The sequence below is a fragment of the Parus major genome, chromosome Z (genome assembly GCF_001522545.3).
Source record: "Parus major isolate Abel chromosome Z, Parus_major1.1, whole genome shotgun sequence".
NCBI classification, from domain to species: Eukaryota; Metazoa; Chordata; class Aves; order Passeriformes; family Paridae; genus Parus; species Parus major.
The window spans coordinates 55,947,351-55,965,697 of record NC_031799.1 but is presented as its reverse complement, the minus strand read 5'-3'; the positions used below and the strand labels follow the sequence as shown (position 1 = coordinate 55,965,697).

At 40.4% G+C, this 18,347-nt stretch overlaps 1 protein-coding gene across 1 annotated transcript in view; it reads left to right on the top strand.

Moving 5' to 3' along the window:
• The window catches only part of ZNF608 (zinc finger protein 608), an 80,960-nt gene extending 67,725 nt beyond the window's left edge, over positions 1–13,235 (top strand). The window contains exons 4-10 of the mRNA XM_033511388.1: positions 1,842–1,929; positions 2,415–4,866; positions 6,634–7,051; positions 7,595–7,767; positions 8,653–8,806; positions 10,065–10,146; positions 11,111–13,235. Of these exons, the coding sequence (XP_033367279.1) occupies positions 1,842–1,929; positions 2,415–4,866; positions 6,634–7,051; positions 7,595–7,767; positions 8,653–8,806; positions 10,065–10,146; positions 11,111–11,117 (3,374 nt within the window). The 3' untranslated portion in view covers positions 11,118–13,235. The remainder of the gene's footprint in view (positions 1–1,841; positions 1,930–2,414; positions 4,867–6,633; positions 7,052–7,594; positions 7,768–8,652; positions 8,807–10,064; positions 10,147–11,110) is intronic.
• The last annotated feature ends 5,112 nt before the right edge of the window (positions 13,236–18,347 follow it).

Sequence of the window (18,347 nt, the reverse complement as noted above, 5' to 3'; positions counted from 1 at the left end):
CCCCCCCCTTCTCCCCGGACCCCAGCACCCACTGGCTGCCTCCATTCTTAAGCAAGGGGCAGTGTAAAGCAGCCTTGGTGTCTTTGCAGGCTGCCTAGTTTGCCTAGGTCATAAGAATACGGCATGGCATTTTAACCCTGATCACAGAATCACAGAGTTGGTTAGGTTGGGGAAGGATGTCTGAGATCATCGAGTCCAACCTATGACCCAACACCACCCTGGTCAAGTAGACCATGGGACTAAGTGCTCCATCAAGTTTCTCCTTTTAAACACCTTCCCCATAGTCCTTCTAGGTACTGAAAACCTGACTCTGACACTGGCTGGAGGTGCAGTTTGTCTTTCATGCTTCAAACCAGTTCATCCCAGTGTACAAAATTCCAGTTGCCTAATTGCAATGAAAAACCATTGGGGGGTAAATTTCAAATCTCTTATGGAGAATTTTCAAGAAAATATCTTCTTCCCTGGTACCTCTGCTGACAACATTTAAAATACTTCCCTGCTGCTAAAAGATCCCTGAGGAAATAAGCTGTTGCTTGTGTGTTAACTTCACCTCAGTGCAGCAGAGAAGGATGGTTTCAGTGCAAAATTAGAAATTGCGCTGGTAAGACAAAGCAAAAAGATGGGCTGGAAACATTCTGGCACAATGCCATAATCATATCTGTTACAGAGACGCTGCAGATAGAACAAGGGAAGTGTAGAGGGAAAACAAGGCTGTCAGCTGCGAGTTGGTGTCTTTATGCCTCTCATAAATTGGGAACATTTTGTATTGTGTCTTTCTTTGTCAGCTAAAATGTATTTCTTATTTCAGTGTGTGTAATGAGAAGAGATGTCTGGTTCAATAATACTACCTTCTGTTTATCTGTGGCAGTTAATGAATTAAAGGGGTCATTATGCTGGCTAGTCCATAAACATGATGATAAATTATGTGAAGAAGTGTTTGAGGGCAACCTGAAAACATTTGAATGACATCCCCCCACATTTATTTTCTTGTTACTTAAAATAACCTTATCATTCACAAATTTTACAGGGATAATTCAAATAAAACGAAATTAGAATTCTGCTTTAGGCAGGCAAATTTGCATTTAATAAAAGTCATAAGTGGAAAAGCAATTAAATTACAGTAGGTTGTTTGAAGGATCCCTCTTCCTATATAAATATATATTGCAATTACTCCTACCTTCACTGCTGTATGGTTGAAGTTTCATGTCTAGTCCCTCACTTCCCGCAGAAACAAAAGCAAGGCAAATAATACATTTTTCCAGCAATATATGCTGAAGAAAACTTGCAGTGCATACGTGTGTATGTTTGTGTGTTTGGATATGAGTAATTTCAAGTAAATAGAAGCATCATTATCATGTTGTTCAAAGCAAAGCAGATTATTCTTCTCAGTCACCTTCTGATTTAAACACTGTAACTGGTGCTTAGTTTATGCTGGCCGGCTGCCAAGTGAAAGCAATTATGTGCAATAATAGCAAAATTAAGAGGTGAGTGTTGCTGTTTTACAGCAGGACATGGCAAAACCCATTTCCTTCTGTCAGCTGTATCTTGATTACACACACACACAGTCACACAGGCAAGCTGTCTTACACACACACATGCGTGCACACATTCTTGTTCTTTGTCGTTTGCTGTCTTTCCTGTGTGGTTTTAACTTGAGGTCACTGAAACCAGAAAAGAGGAAGAATATAGATCAGAGTGTTTGAAAACGAATGAGAGTAAACGTCTCACTCTGTGGGGGAAGGACAGGAAAAAAAATAAGAAATAATAAAAGAATAAAACAAAAAGTCTATCCCAGTTATTGTTCTAACTGAGATAATACTTTATTTCTTGCTCACTGACAGGTGTCCTGGTGGTAAACGTTACATGGAGGAACAAGACTTACGTGGGAACACTGTTGGACTGCACAAAGCATGACTGGGCCCCTCCTAGGTAGGCAAACATTCTGAGTCTGTTTTTTCTCTGCTGTATTTAAACCCCTAATCTCAGGCAAGAGACTGTACAGAGATTAATAAAGCACAACTGGTTATAATTGAAAACATGCACCAGTGAAACGAGTAGTTCTCTATTCTGTGTGAAACATGGGGTGGAAGCTCTTCTTTATTTTACTTTTGTATTTTTGAGAGGGAAGAGGAAATACATGGGATTCAGCCAGAGAGCAGTTAATTTCAAAATTTCTGTAAAATGCATTTCTGTAAGTTAGCAAAGTTTTTTGCTCCACTGCTGTAACTAGGTGGATATGTCCTTACAATTTTTGTCCTTATTTAATGACTTTGACGCTGTGACATTCTCATTTGTCAGAAGGACATCTTTTCTTTAACATGTGTGAAGTGTCTCTTACGGGACGTGGTGGTGAGTTTTCTGGGGTTTTTTTTTTAGTTCATGACTCCTGCTGATGAAATCTGTTGTTTGTGCAGGTTTTGTGAATCGCCAACAAGTGACCTGGAAATGCGCGGAGGACGGGGCAGGGGAAAGCGGGCAAGGTCTGCTGCAGCTGCGGCTGTGCCTGGGAATGATGCGAGTTTTGCAGAGTCCAGAGGACTTCAGAATAAAAATCGAGGCGGTGCCAATGGGAAGGGGAGGAGGGGCAGCCTTAACTCAAGTGGGCGTAGAACACCCCCAAACTGCGCCATGGATGAAGTCAAAGCCAGCCCCTCGTCCACAAACAAGAGGAAAACTAAGCCTCCTATGGAGCTGGATTTGAACTCCAGTTCAGAGGACAATAAGTCTGGAAAACGCATTCGTACTAACTCTAGAAGCACTCCCACCACCCCACAGGGGAAACCTGAGACTACTTTTTTGGACCAAGGCTGCTCTTCTCCAGTGCTGATTGACTGTCCTCACCCCAACTGCAACAAGAAGTACAAGCACATTAATGGATTACGTTACCATCAGGCTCATGCACACTTAGACCCAGAAAACAAACTGGAGTTTGAACCTGACAGTGAAGACAAAATTTCAGACTGCGAGGAAGCACTGAGTAATGTGGCACTTGAATGCAGTGAGCAAAGCACAAACTTGCCAGGCTTTGATCCACTAAAAGCACCGACATCTCCTTCCTCCATTGCTACCCCAGGGACCCCCAAGGGAAAGAGAGAACTGACCAGCAATGGCCCTGGTTCAGTTATCAGTTCCAAAACTGGCAAGAATTCTGGCAAAAAGAAGGGTATGAACAGTGAATTGAACAGCCTGCCAGTAATTTCTAACATGGCAGCCACGCTGGATAATTGCTCAGTAGCAGATGGCAATTTGCAAACCGAGATGCCGAAATTGGAGGCTGAAGGGTTAATCGACAAGAAGAGTTTGGGTGATAAAGGCAAGAAATCGAACAATTGCAAAGTGGATAAAAACCTTTCCAAGCTGAAAACAGCCAGGCCCATTGCCCCAGCGCCAGCACCAACTCCTCCCCAGTTAATAGCTATACCTACTACAGCCTTTACAACCACCACTACAGGGACAATACCGGGACTGCCCTCTCTAACAACTACTATTGTTCAGGCTACACCAAAGAGCCCTCCACTGAAACCCATTCAACCAAAGCCCACAATTATGGGAGAGCCAAGCACTGTAAACCCAGCTCTCACATCACTCAAAGACAAAAAGAAAAAGGAGAAGCGAAAGCTGAAGGACAAAGAAAGCAAAGAGACAGGCAGCCCCAAGATGGATTCTAAGCTGGGGAAGCTGGAGGATTCAAAAGGGTCTGGAAAAGACTTATCTGGACATTTTTTAAAGGACCATCTCAACAAGAATGAAGTGCTAGCTAATGGACTGTCAGAGTCTCAAGAGAGCAGGATGGCAAGTATTAAGGCTGAAGCTGATAAAGTTTACACATTCACAGACAATGCGCCCAGCCCTTCCATAGGGAGTGCCTCCAGGATGGAATGCAGCACTTTGGTGAATGGACAATCTGCCATGGCCCCACTGCACGTGTTGACACAGAATGGCGCAGACAGCACGGCCGCTAAAACCAACAGCCCTGCTTACTCAGATATTTCTGATGCAGCTGATGATGGTGGCTCTGACAGCAGGTCAGAGGGCATGAGGTCAAAGGCCAGCTCTCCATCAGATATTATTTCTAATAAAGATGGTGTTGTTAAAGGACATTCTTCAACCACAGCACAATCAGCTCAAGCAAAAGAGTCTCATTCTCCCTATTACCATGGCTACGATCCTTATTATTCCCCGAGTTACTTGCACTCTGGACAGGTCAGTGCCCCAGCAGCTGGGAACAGCAGTACCCCACAGGGGATGAAAATTAAAAAAGAGGCTGAGGAAGAGTCTGAAAAGAAAGAGAAGGCAGAATCATCAGATGCCAAGAAAAGCGAAAGCACTTCCTCTAATTTGCAGCCACAACATCAGTCAGTTATAACTCAAAGACATCCTGCACTTGCTCAGTCACTTTATTATGGACAGTATGCCTATGGGCTCTATATGGACCAAAAGTCCTTAATGGCCTCCAACCCTGCTTACAGGCAGCAGTATGAAAAATACTATGAGGACCAGAGACTAGCAGAACAGAAAATGTCACAAAGTGGGAGGGACTGTGAAAGGAAGAATGACCCTCCCATGAAGGAGATTGGGAAGGATGACAGCAAACAGAAGAATATTCCATCTGCCACTATTTCAAAGGCCCCTTCAACTCCAGAGTCCAGCAAAAATAATACTAAAATAGGATCATCGGTTCCTAGCAAAGGTGAGGAGACAAGCAAATCACAGATCCTTTCCAATCACCAGCAGCAGCTTCAGTCTGACACTTTCAAAGCCAAACAAATGGAAAACCACCAGCTTATAAAGGAGGCTGTGGAGATGAAATCTGTTATGGACTCGATGAAGCAAACAGGAGTAGATCCAACCACAAGATTTAAACAGGTGAGGTCACAGGAAATGGAACAAGAGTGTCTTGGTTTATCTTTTAAGTCATGTGAGATTTTTTTTTTTCCAATTCTGATATGTTCTTCTACCTCTGCAGCCAAACAAACTCCACCATCCTTTTTTCATGCTGGATGGTATTGTAGTCTGTGAATAGACCAATAAACCTTCCAGTTGAGCTGTTTGAAAAGAACAAAAAAATAAATTGAAAAGTCTAGTAAGGTGATGACCGAGAGCAGGCTTAAGACCTGATCAGACTATTTTAAATTATATGCATTAATAAAATAGAACTAAATTTCTCTTCTCCTTGTAAATTCTAAGCAGTTTGCTTAGTTCAGAAATGAGAAATTTCAAGCAAAATAAGCAGCTTTCATTGTGAGAGGACTTAAAGTAGATTTGAAACATGGTTTGAAGTGTTTCTTTTTTGTGTTAAATGACAGTTGGCATTTACTAAAGATGGGTGAGCTGGTTCTTTGAAGAGTTGGCTTAAAGCACAGCTCTTTATCTTAACCCAAGGTGACCTTTCTGAAGCAGTTAAGTTCCCCTTCTCTCCTCAACCAATCTCAAGCCCCTACAGACCTACACAATGGATGAAATCCTCTCTCCATTGAAGTCAGCAATAGTTTTGCCATTGACTTCAGTGGAACCAGAATTTTATCCAGTGGCTTCATGCTGACCCTCGTAGATGTCACATTGCCTTCATTTGAGGCAATGTGACTCTGTGCTCTGAACTGGAGCCTCAATGCTTGATGCTTTCATGTTCTGGTGTATGGTACATCCCAGACTTCACCCTTACAGGCTGTCTTTCAAGGTACAGTGGGATCAGGGGAGTGGGAGTAGAGAGCTCTAAAGGAAGTGGGTTGGTACTGACCTAAGTAGGAGAAGATTTCTGCTGATTCGAGCGAGTATTTGAACCAGACTGTCCAAGCATTTAAATTGCTTGCTTATATTTCTGTGGCGTGTGCCATTAATGTCTGTCAATTGAAGAAAATGTTGACAATTAACTCTTGCATATCCTGTATTAGAAAAAGAAGTCTTCCTGTTACTTCTCCCTACCAATTTGGTGTGATGTTGTAAGAAACTCCCCTCTTTAGTTCTGTAACATCTTTATAAACTGGTCTGTGTATTGTATCATGTAAAAAAGTATTTACAGTGCCCAGTACATGTTCTTTAAACCATGCAATCCTGATCCAATAAATACTTGCCCATCTGTAACTCTAAAGATTGCCAGCTGAAAAAGTCTGCTTTAATGTTTGACTTCAACTGATTCCTGGATGTTTGTAATACCAGAGGCAGCATTAGACTCTTGCCTGCCAGATCAGCTTTTCATGTGCATTGTTCCAGGTATTCTAAGTGCTCTGGCATATCATTAGCCAGCTCTAATTTTGTGGTTCACAGATACTTTTTTCTCTCTAGTGGGAAAAATCTCTCTGTGGGCTTTAATTAAAATGTTTTATGAATAACATGGTCTCAGAACTTCATTACATTGCATATGTATTTCATGATTAAACTAGTTAAAGGCATGAAGAAGGATATAAGATGAAGCAATTGAATTAAATTTTGATAATAGACTCTTGCTCCTTCATGGGAATATTGGTTTGACTTTGAGCTCGAGGCACTCTGTGGCAAGCAAACCTCTCGTCTATGTAATGGGGATTTTGTATTAAAACAGCTATTAAAAATACATTCACTGAAATGTGGGAAATATCAATAACAAACTTAGTTCTATGTCTAAGTTCAGAACAATTTTTTTCTCCTCTGTATTAGGATCCAGATTCACGAACATGGCATCATTATGTCTATCAGCCCAAATACCTTGATCAGCAAAAATCAGAAGAACTTGATCGTGAGAAAAAGTTAAAAGAAGACAGCCCTAGAAAAACACCTAACAAGGAAAGTTCCCTGCCTAACCTTCCTGTCTCATTAGCAAGCATTAAAGAGGAGCCTAAAGAGGTCAAGCGTTCTGATTCTCAATCAGTGGATGAGAGCAAGATAAAAAACGATGATCAAAAGACTCCTGTAAATTGGAAGGACTCTCGGGGTGGTAGAGTAGCAGTTTCCTCACCAATGAGTCAGCATCAGTCATACATCCAGTACTTGCATGCTTATCCGTATCCGCAGATGTACGATCCCAACCATCCGGCCTATCGCGCAGTCTCTCCAGTCCTAATGCACAGCTATCCTGGTATGTATTCCGAAACCTGTCTTGCATGCCAGTTAACATTTGTGTCCTCAGGTTCAGTGAAGCCTGCATTTTAATACTTCTGTTCGTAGGCAGGCTAAATTAGAAACTTCATGGGTGAGGTTGTGTTGGTTGTGCTTCCACTGGGGAAAGTTCTGTAGATGAAACTGATTTAATACAAGATGTTCCTTTTATGAACTCTCAAGTTTCTCAACACTTGACAGTCTGCTGTTGCTGTTAGACTGACAGATAGTTTATTGCCTATAAAAATATTCTAAGCACTTACTGTCAGAACCATTATAGTTACTATTCCTTTTACTTAAAGAGGACCCATAAATGTCTGAAATGGCTATCAACTCAATCCTCTTTATAACCTCCATTCATCAGGGTAAATTAGGTGATGAAATTGAAGAGCAGTGGTGCCATTCGAAAATCATGTGATCTACTTTTGATGTAATTCTCTGTTCTGACATTGTCTCCTCCTACCTTGATACAATCAAAATGTAAAAACAGTAACTTGATGTGGTATTTATTGTTTACCCGCAGGGGCCTATCTCTCTCCAGGATTTCATTATCCAGTTTATGGGAAGATGTCAGGGAGAGAAGAGGCAGAGAAGGTCAATACCAGCCCAAGCATCAATGCAAAATCAACCACTGAGTCCAAAGCACTGGATTTGCTCCAGCAGCATGCCAACCAATACCGCAGCAAGTCACCTGTTGTAAGGCTTCATCTGTTCTTACTGAGGATTGTCACATACAGGAAAGGGTAGAGGAGGATCACAACTGTGGGAAGTACACAATCTGGCATCAAGCTATGAGTGCATGATTCTTCTTCATAATACTGCTTACAATAAAAGCAATTTATAGTCAGAATGCTTCTGTGGCATAAACTAGAAGTAACACACCTGACACAGTTCTATGCTGAGGTTTCCTGTCTTGAATGGAGTCAATATAGAAATACAGATTCAGAGATTCTTCCTGGTGCACAGATTTTTGCAGTTAAACAGGAACCTCCTTTTATTTTTGGGAACTTAATGAAATGAGAAGTTGGTCTATGGGATTTGATAATATCCCCTCCTTGTATTTGCCAAAAATCCACATCTTCCAAGTAGCTGATTACCAGCCCCCATTTCTGAAGATATACAAAAAAGATTTACAAAGTTGGAACAAATACTGTTGTTTCACTTTCAAATAAGTTGGTGCTGGTTTTAATTGTGAGCATGCCACTGCCTCTCATTCTATTTTCTAAAAGCTCTACCTGCCATTCAGTCAAACTTGATCCCCAGAGAGCTTTAGAAGGTTGAGCACCTAGGTTATTCAGGCATTGTCAAGCCAGCCAAGCTTCAGGGAGCCCAAAACTAGAAGTCGGTGTGTTGTCTTCAAGATGGCAGTGTGTTGCCTCAAAATCTTTGTGCCTTGGGAAACTTTCCAGAAAGATTAGCTTCAGATAAGAATCAAGTGCAAATATTCCAGTAGAGATAATTCTTCAGAAAAGGTAGCTTTATCATTTGTATTCAAAAGGTTTTTGGCAGGTAGTAGCACATGGTTTTGTGGTGATTTCATCCCTTTTAAAATTCTCACATCAGTTTTCTTTCTGTTACTAGCCTGTGGAAAAATCACCAGCTGAGCGTGAACGGGAAGCAGAAAGGGAACGGGACCGCCATTCTCCTTTCAGCCAGCGGCATCTCCATACACACCACCATACACATGTTGGAATGGGCTACCCCCTTATACCTGGACAGTATGACCCATTTCAAGGTGAGCAGAAAATTGTCAATGGATGGGATTAGCTTGCCTCAAGGAATTGTTGCCTTGACACTGGAAATTGTGCCTACATGAAGCATTTTGAATAGAGATCCCATTGTTAAAACAGAAGAGCTTTACATTTAGGAAGAAGGCTTGAAAATTTGCAGCATGTACTAGCAATAAATTAGTAACTTCATGCCTGAGAAATATCAAGTTTAGTTTCCAAAACTGGGTGTCAGAGCATTATTAAAGATGAACCAGTTAGGCTGTCATCCACATGAATGTTTTGATTCCTCCTGCAAACTGACATTAACTGAGAGGCAGTAAAATATCCAAACCAAACAACCTCCTTTTTGTATAATTAGGGTTGTGTAGGCAATTGAGGAAGTGTAGCAAAGACAAAAGCTTCTTATACTGAACATATTTTATGTACAAGGCATTGCAGTCACAAGGGTTTGTGCTTGTTATAATTTGACTGTTTGAAAGAGGACTCTTTGTATTTTGGCAAATGCCATGTGCAAAGTTGCAGTCAGGGAAAAAGCAGCACAGTGAGAAACAATTTATTCTCCCTAGGCTTTCTACCAGTCTTTGAATGTTCTTTCTCTAACTGTGGACTCTAGCTGAATTAAAAGGAGGTTTCCTCCCATGCAGCAAACTATGCTACAAAACTACGTGCTACCACAGTTGGTGGCTAAATGACATTTCTTCTTTATGTTGACTTGGTGCCTCAGCACTTATTTTTCCTGTGTAAAAGTCTTGACATTTCTCAGTGTGATTCGGTGATTCCGTATGCCTTTTGGGATGCATTATGCTTGTTCAGTAACAAAACTGTAAAAATGATAAGTTATTAAGAAAGTATTGTATCCTGAGCAGCTGGCATGTCGTTTCTGTAATTCACTGTGACTTTTGATTCTTGTTGTTTCCTGGTACCTATTATTTCTACTGAGCTTCTTATTCATGAACTCTCATATAAACCACTTAGCATCATTCAGTGCAGCATTTGGAAAGAAATGCAGGAAGTAGAAATGCTGTAATTTCTAGCGGAATATCTATCAAGGACAATTCAGTTTATTACAGAAAGGTATATTGATCATACTGGGCAGACTGTCTTAACAACGTTGCCTGAAATATTTGTCATTTATGTAGTGTTAACCCCTCCCACATTTTCTGGTTGTTTGCCTTAGTGATCCTTCCTACCATTTCTGTGACCACAAAAATCCATTAAAACCAGAAGAACATCAAAATTCCTTTGTTTCTTTTTTTCTCCCAGGATTGACCTCTGCTGCCCTTGTTGCCACTCAGCAGGTGGCTGCACAGGCATCTGCATCTGGTATGTTTCCTGCACAAAGAAGGTAAATAGCCAATAAATTATATATTATAACATAGAGAGGAGAAAGAAAATCACAGATTTTTCTAGCCTGATGGTGTGCATTTCCTTTTATGACAGTTTTTAAGGCTGAGGAGAAACCTGTTACTCTGGGTTAATTGCAGTTTTAGTCTCCTTAGAATGACATTTTGTCCTTAGTTGTGTTCTGTAATTGTAACATAGGTCATTAAGAAAGAACAAGTAGTCTGTGTTCTGGGATTTTCCATGGAGTGTGTTTTAAGGATTGGTACTAAGCTAAAACAAGAGATTATGAAATACAATTTAAGATCCAGATTTTTAATAAAATGAGTTTAAAATTAATGTTCAGTTGGCTCCACGCATGACCAGAAAAACCTAGGATTTTATCTATTCTGCAAGTCTTCATGGCTTGCTGATCTTGCTTTTAGAGACGTTTGTTTGGGAGCCCATTAGAGATGGCTTTGTGTTTAAGTTGCACACCCCTGTCATACATTTATATGCCTGAAAGCCTGTCAGTTATTTACTAGGTTGTCAAGAGGAGAACTTCTGTATTATGATGATCCCATTTCAAGTGGAAAATTCCAAAGCATCTTTTAACATTAGGGTTTTATTCATTGCTGGCATGTTAAGACTCAGTATAATGTGTCAAATGGAACCATGAAGTTCTAAGTTACGGGTGTCTGTCTGAAAGTTGGTGTTGAAACAAGCAATTATTTGAGGCAGAGAGGTTTGTAGCCCTGGAAGAGCTGATGAATGATAGGGTATCAGAACCCAGAAGAAAAATCCTGGCACAAGTTACTTTAGGATGTTGTTCCTGGCAGGGGAGGGATGAGGACAGGGCTTGTTGTCTTTTCTTCTTGGGTTAGAGAATACTTGTACAGATTTCCTTTCAAGGTGTCATTTCAAGATGCAGGAAAAAATGTGTGAGGAAAGGATGCTGCTTACTAAAACCTTCTTCTTTCTCTTTTCAGAGAATGATGAATTTGGGGATGAACATTGTCATGTGACTGGTTCACATGAGGAAGCGCTTTATTACAGACATCAGTTCCATGGTGTTAATTTGAAATGCCTTAATGGCAGGCAAAAACCAGTCATTTCATTTTTGTAAATTGCAGATTTTATCACAGAGTAACAAATGTTGCTGTAATTAGACTTCTGTTTTTATATATATATATATATGCGTATATATATATATACATATATATATAAAAATATATATATATTCTTTACTTTTTTTGTATCAGTACCAAGGCTCGCACACAGGGTCTGCTGCTAAGTTGCGAACCACACACTAAATGGAGATATGTATTTGTCATGTTTAGAAGGCGTTAACCGCAAAAGGCTGTTTGTTTCTTTTTTCTTCTTCTTCTTCCTTTCCTTTTTCTTCTCTCTTTTTTCCTTTCCAATTGTAAATAAATAATGTTATGTATCAGTGTGCCTGAACCTTGCATACCCTTCTGGTATTTCCCACAAGCTCTCAGAGAGGCTAACTGTGATGACACTTTGGTACAATGTAGATGTCTATTTGGTGGTTCCTATTAAGATGCATCAGTGTAAAATGTTACTGTATTCACTGTTTCATTGTAATTGTGTATTGTGAAAAATATACCTTTGGAAGGCATGGGGATTCTAGTACCACAAAAACTGTGTTGTATATAATGTATAGATTTTAAATGGAGATAATGAGCATCTGTGAATAATGAAATGTCTTTTTTGATAATCTTGAATGGCAGATATCCTAATAGCCTGCATATGAGAAGACATCTGTGATTGTTCTATTACTTGAATAGTCCTGCAGTCTTTTTTTTAATGTTTACAATTACCCAGATTTAGAGGAGAGACTTTAATGCCATTACCTGTTTACTTGTTTTATGCTGTAACCTAGTTTATTTTATGTAAAACCTATATCAAATGCTTTCATTTTTTTACTTGCCTTAAATAATTTGGCAATCAGAATAATGAAAAAACTTTGATTTTTTTTTTGTTCTGTTGGTTTTGTTTTTTTGGTTTTGTTTTTTTTATTATTATTATTATTTCTGGGTGTTCTTGAGCCACTTTGAAAGATGTGTCATAGCTGTAGATAGCAGAGGGTGCAGCAATGGCACAGCTCCTAGTCATGCTCCTGCTGGGCCTGTGCCATTGTCCTCTCCCAGCAGGCAGTGCAGGGTCCAAGCCAGATGGGAGATGGACCCCTTTCTGTTGACCCTGATAGGCTCAAAAAGCCCATGGTAACACTTTGGATGGTATTAGTGGAACTGAAGTCTCTAATACCTGTTTTAGAGCAGCTCTGTATGCTATAAATTATAGGCAAATTTTTTCATATTATATCTGTATTACCCTTCCCCCAAAAAATGAATGGACGCCTAAAAACAGAGGACCTGTCAATTAGAAAAAAACTTCCTTTGCTGTGTCTAACCTGCATTACCACAAGATAAGTATTTTACTAGGCTATACCACCTGTTTGGTTACAATGCAGTTAACATAGTACACAGTAACATGAAATTGCTAATTGTGGCAAGAAAAAAAAAAAAATCACATTTACTGGTCAGGTTTTTGAGGCTTTAACTTTTTTTCCTTTTCTGCATATACCGGTTACATTGATTGTCAAAACTGGTTCTTAAAGTTTTACTGTTTCTTTTTTGTTTGTGTTTGTTGGGGTTTTTTTTGACAGGGTGAATTACTGCAAGTTAAAGATTGTTCTTGAAGTTGGTTACGTTTCTTCTACCTTGTGAATACTTAATACAGAAGGATGAATTAAAGATTCCCAACAGACAAGCACACTTGGACTTTTATATTACTACGATGAATCTGCCATTAATATTGCTATAATTGTTTTATTTTTATAGGCATAAAATCAGTTTCCTTAGTGAATAGTTATAAGGTTTATTGATTTTTACTACACATCATTCATCTGTGGCTTACTATTATTGTCTTGTTCTGAACACATTCAGAAGTCTCACAGTGGTGACATACTACAAGTTAGCCTCATAAAAAATGGGAAGGAAGGGGTGTTTTCTTTGAAAAAGGGGATATTGTGAATGCAGGGCTCTTGAAATAATAAATGCCTTATTACTTCTATAGTAAAGGCTCAGATGACTTTTGTGTTGAAACGTGCCATTGACTTTTGTTTTTTTCCGCCTAAACCTTTAACTCTACCACAGCAAAACAGATCTTATAAATTCACAATGTTGGTTATTTTGATTTAGTGTGGTTTGAGTGTCATAAGTAACTGGAATGAATTAGTTTTATTGATACAGGGTAAGCAACAGTTAAAATTACAATTAATGTTATAGTTTTATTGTATCCTTAAAGTCTGTAAGAGTGGCTGTCATCTCTTGCCATTTATTGTTTTCCTCCACTTAAGATTATCTTCCATCTACCTTCATGGCCTTCTTTTTGGTTTAACACTCACCACACTGACCTCCCTAAGGGCTGTGCCATGGTGAGTGTCACTCTGGTTCTCCCCAAAGCCAGAGGGTATCCACCCACACATCTGAGCACTGATGTGCAGCTGCCAGGGTCACCTCACCACTGTGTGAGCATCCAAAAGTGGAGCAAACTGAATCAGTAATACAAGGAAGACAATTTATACACCTGGGAACTAAGAGCTGCAGAGGCTGGTCGCTGAAACGGGGAAGCAGAAGTATCATGATACAGATATATTTGCACTCTGTTTTCCATGGGATATTATACTTTTTACTACCTCTAGCTGACCTCTACCACCCTGCCCTTTCAGCAGCAAACAGCAACTTTGCATTTGTCTTTCATCTAGATGTTGCTGGATGTCTTGCAAAGATGAAGCAGGGCTTATGCAGTACACTCACTTGAGTTTCTAAATCTGTCCATGTAAACACAGCTAGAGAAATAAAAGGTCTGTCAGTGCAAGCCCATCATACTGACTCAGAAACCCAGCCAGGGAGCTACTGCAGTGGGAAAAAAATGTATGTGAACAGCAAGGGAGGGTGGGGTGCTTTTTGAGTTAACATGTAGCTCTAGGAGGTGAAACATGACCAGGGTCTAACCAACTGAGCTGGCTGGCTACCAAGGCTAGCCTAGAGGTGGTGAAAATGGGGGCTAAGAGAAACATAACTTCGGGTTTGTAATTTTAGAATTTCCTGGTGGCCCTGGGGAACACCTGAGAAGTCACAGAAAGAATTCTGTGCCATGCATCCCTTCCTTGCTTCTGATAGGTGCACTGGTTGTGCTTAACCATTTGGTCTTGAGTCACAGTTGTCACTCTGCTGTCAGAACAAGGACCCTAAGGACATGAATTTAGAGAATCCCTGAATCCATCCTAAAACACACATGAGGGATTGTTGATAGCATAAAAATTGGCGTAAACAAAGGACACCGTGGTGCCCTTCTACAGCTCTCCACCCTGGCTCTTCTCAGAGAACCAGAAAGAATCAGGCAGGGATTCATATTTCATTCCTGGCATCAGAGTCTTGCCACTGTCAAGTGACAAAAGTACTAACAAAAGTACTGTCTTCATGTTTCTGTCTCAGGATCTCACTCTAGTGTCTGCTTGCCACAGTCTCTCCACTTTTTTCCTCTCCCCTCTCTGTGCCATTTACTAGCCTAAGGAGCCCTCTTACATCCATTTGATACCATCAAATCTCTTATTTGCACGTCTAAATGCTTTCTGCACACATTTGTGAGCTTGGCCCTTGATTAGTTCTCTCTCTTCCCTTTTTTCACAATTTGTTGACCTGTGCCTTTGTCTTAGACTGTATCAATATATCCTGCCTCTCTTTAGCCTTACAGTGTTTGGGACAGAGAACATGTTTCAATTCAAATTCATATAGCATAGTTCATATTTATAGCTACCTCTTAATAATAGTGACAGCCCCTTGTAGATGGTAGCACAAGATGCCATGAGTGGCTAGGACACTGTTAGTCAGGAGCTTTAGGTAACTGACAAAAAACATTACAGTTTTTACAGAAAATATTTTGAAACCATCCAATGACTCAAAATTGTGAATGATACGAAGCCCACATAGGAAGTCTGAGCCTTTATCTCCCTGCATCAGAGGGAACTGGAGACACACAGTCATTACTTAATGTGCCAGCTTTGTTCTGCTTTGGAAAGAGAGCTCTGATTTCACTTTTAGCACTTTATGTAGCTCTCTGCACTAAACACCCTATAGCATTACTGTGAACTACAGTTCTCCTTCGGGAAGTTTTCTTTTATCTAGGTCAATATTTCTTAAGTTCTCGTACCTTCAGCCTTTTTTCCAAGGTTTGCTTTATTTTTTTCTTGTTATTTTCTCTTTTTTTTTTTTTTCATTCTTTTTTCTTTTCTTTTGGAGGGGGCCGAATCTTGCTGTTACCAAAAAATACAAGAGATTTTCATTAAGGAGAGGAGACATCAGCTGAAGCTGTGCATGTTCCAGTGATGGGGACACCATTAAAATTCTTACACTAGCTGTTAGTAATTTCTGTGCAACTTACGCTAAATAGGGCTTTCAACTTCAGTTGCAACTGTGAAATTTCTTATCTGGACTGATAAATTAGCAAACTTAAAGGTTTAGCAAAGGTAATTATTACTTGCAGCCTAGAAATATTTGTCATTAAGAAAACTAAATCTCCACCTTAACTCAACAGAAAACTGTTCTAGGGCTGTGAAAGTAGATTTTGTTATAAACAAATAAACTCCTGCAGACCCAGCTGTAGATACCTGTAGTTCAGTTCCAGTAGCCTCACAGATGTTTCAGCAGCATTCTGTGGTCATTTTGAACGGTATAATGATGTATGTTAATTAATTAGATGATATTTATAATTTGAGTTCATTGACGGTAGGATGGTGCTTGCTTAGTGTTTTGGGTATAATGCTACAGGACTGCCTCATTAAACAGTGCAGCAATGCCTGATAAAAAAAGAGAATTAGATCAGTAGGCAAAGTTTCTCTGAAAGCCTGTTTAAACCCTTAATACAGGAGACTAATTTTAAAGCATCCATCTTGACAAGTAAATGACTTCGTTTCTTTTAATTGTTTCCAAGGCCCTGAGGGTATTACCAAGCCTTGCTCTCCCTTCCCAGCCTCCCACGGCGCTTCCTCTCCCCACCCCTTCTCCGTGGCACAGGACTCCCATTTCAATCCAGGCTGTTCATCTCTGACTCGGATTTAATTTGGATGCCTGGAGCTACAGCTGTACCCTAGTTGTCTTGCCCCTTTTCTGGGGTCAGTGGGGTGGGACTGCCAGCCTCCAGGAACCCCCAGCCCTGGCCGCACCTTTAGACTAAGAATGTGCAGTTTCTGCTCTTTAAGGGATTTGTGTTTAGTCTGTTTCTTACAGAACGTTATACAGGGGAAAAAGACCCCTGCTAATATTTTCTTAAATAGACAAATAAGCTTAAAGAGGAGTTTTGTCTTTATATGTTTCAAATCAGGCAGTGGAAATGAGGTGTGGAATAAAAAGCCCCAGACTGAAGCCCCCTGCATAATTACCAGCCGCCATAAAAAAAAAAAAGTCCTTTTTTTCCTTATTTTTTAATCCTTTCCTCAACAGTAAAAGCTTGTATTTGAGAGTTCAAGTGACGCTAGAAATAACTTGAAGGTACAGAAGCATTTTTTTTCTTCTCTCCTTCCAGTGCGAGTGACTGAAAGGGACAATTAGCTGTAAAAGGTTCTTAATATATGTTCTCAAACTATGTACCTTCTGTATACAGAACATGTTTCTCATTAATGAGCTCCCTATTCAGCAGTGGTCATCTCTGCTGCCTACTTCAGCAAGCTGACTGCCTTCTTCCTTTGGAGCTCTTTGTTCCCCAGAAGAGAGTGGGAGGAACCCACTTGATGTAGCCATCAAGGGCTACTTGGACTGCAAAAACAGCTGAAATTTCTGCTCTTCCCTTGCTCACAGGAGCCAGAGCAAGGCTTGCTTTCTATAATTTCCTTTTGTTCATACCTTTCCCCACTCTGTCACTAAGTCAGCTTAAGTATTTGCAATGATGAGCCTCATCAAGCCACTGATTTTCAAGTAGAGCTCCAGACAGAAAAGGTCGTTAAAATGTCAATGACAACATGTTCCATGCTGAGCACTGGAACATAACAATTTAATACCAAGCTTTGCCACAAGTATCTGCAGTCCTAATTCATTATCTTCCTGATTGAAAAGAAGCTGATTTCCTTGAACAGAGAAATTGCCAAATTCTCAGACTCTAAATGACTTGTGGCTTTCCTGAAACCAGTTGACCACTTTCCCATTGATCTGTCAGTAGTTTGTCCCCATGTTTGGATTTATTTCCCCAAAGAAGGTATAGAAGGAACTGACAGAGAGAACGAAAAGACTGCTAGAGAAGGAGAGCATTAACAATAGCAAGACAGAATCCAGTTCTTTATGCTAGAGCACCTCTCATTAGGTGGACTCTTCTGCCACTCAGAGAAGAGTTTGGTCCCTTGAGGCAGAGCAAGTAATTGCTATTGGGTATAACTCCTTCCTTCTTCCTTGAGTACGTGTACATGTACTCTCTCAGATGTACTTACTCTCCCCTTTGTTAAGGGTCACATATAAATGCTATATGCATGATTTGATAGCAATTTGCTTAGGGGTTTCTTTTGTAGCCTGGTGGCACTGAAATAGTTCCCCAATAGCAATGACTGCTTAGCTTTGGAGTTTTATGCATGTACTTCACTCTAGGTCACAAGCTTTTAAAACCTGTCCTATTTCTGAAAGGGTTAGTGAATATACACTAAAATTCAGTAGCATTAAAGGAAAGTAGGATACATACAGCAGTATTGGCCTGGCAAATCATTCTGTGTGCGCCCAGAAAGGGGAGGGAACAATTAAATCTGGCCCTGATATGTAGGGAGGACAGGAGGCATTGACATAAAAGACCTGGCAGAAAACTTCTGAGTCTGCTCTAAAGACTTCATTGTTGTGCTCTGTAGTTAAATACAGGGCTTTGGAGAGTTGTGGGTCCAGCAATGTCACCCAAGCAGCACAAGGAACAGTGGTGTCACATAAGTCTCTGAGCAGGAGCAGGTGAGTGCCCAGACACTGACCCTAGAGACTGCAGTGAGTCCTAGAAGAAAAGCTCTGGCACTGGACAGGGAGACCTTTGCTGAGGTTAACAAGGAGCAAGTGCCCTCGGGGCAGATCTGACTGTTCTGAAGCTGGTGAGCTCTTGCTGCATGCCACCTGCTTTGAGCTGCCCTCTCAGTGTGCTCTGCTTTCCTCCGTGGCAATGCCTGCAGCATCAAGGGAC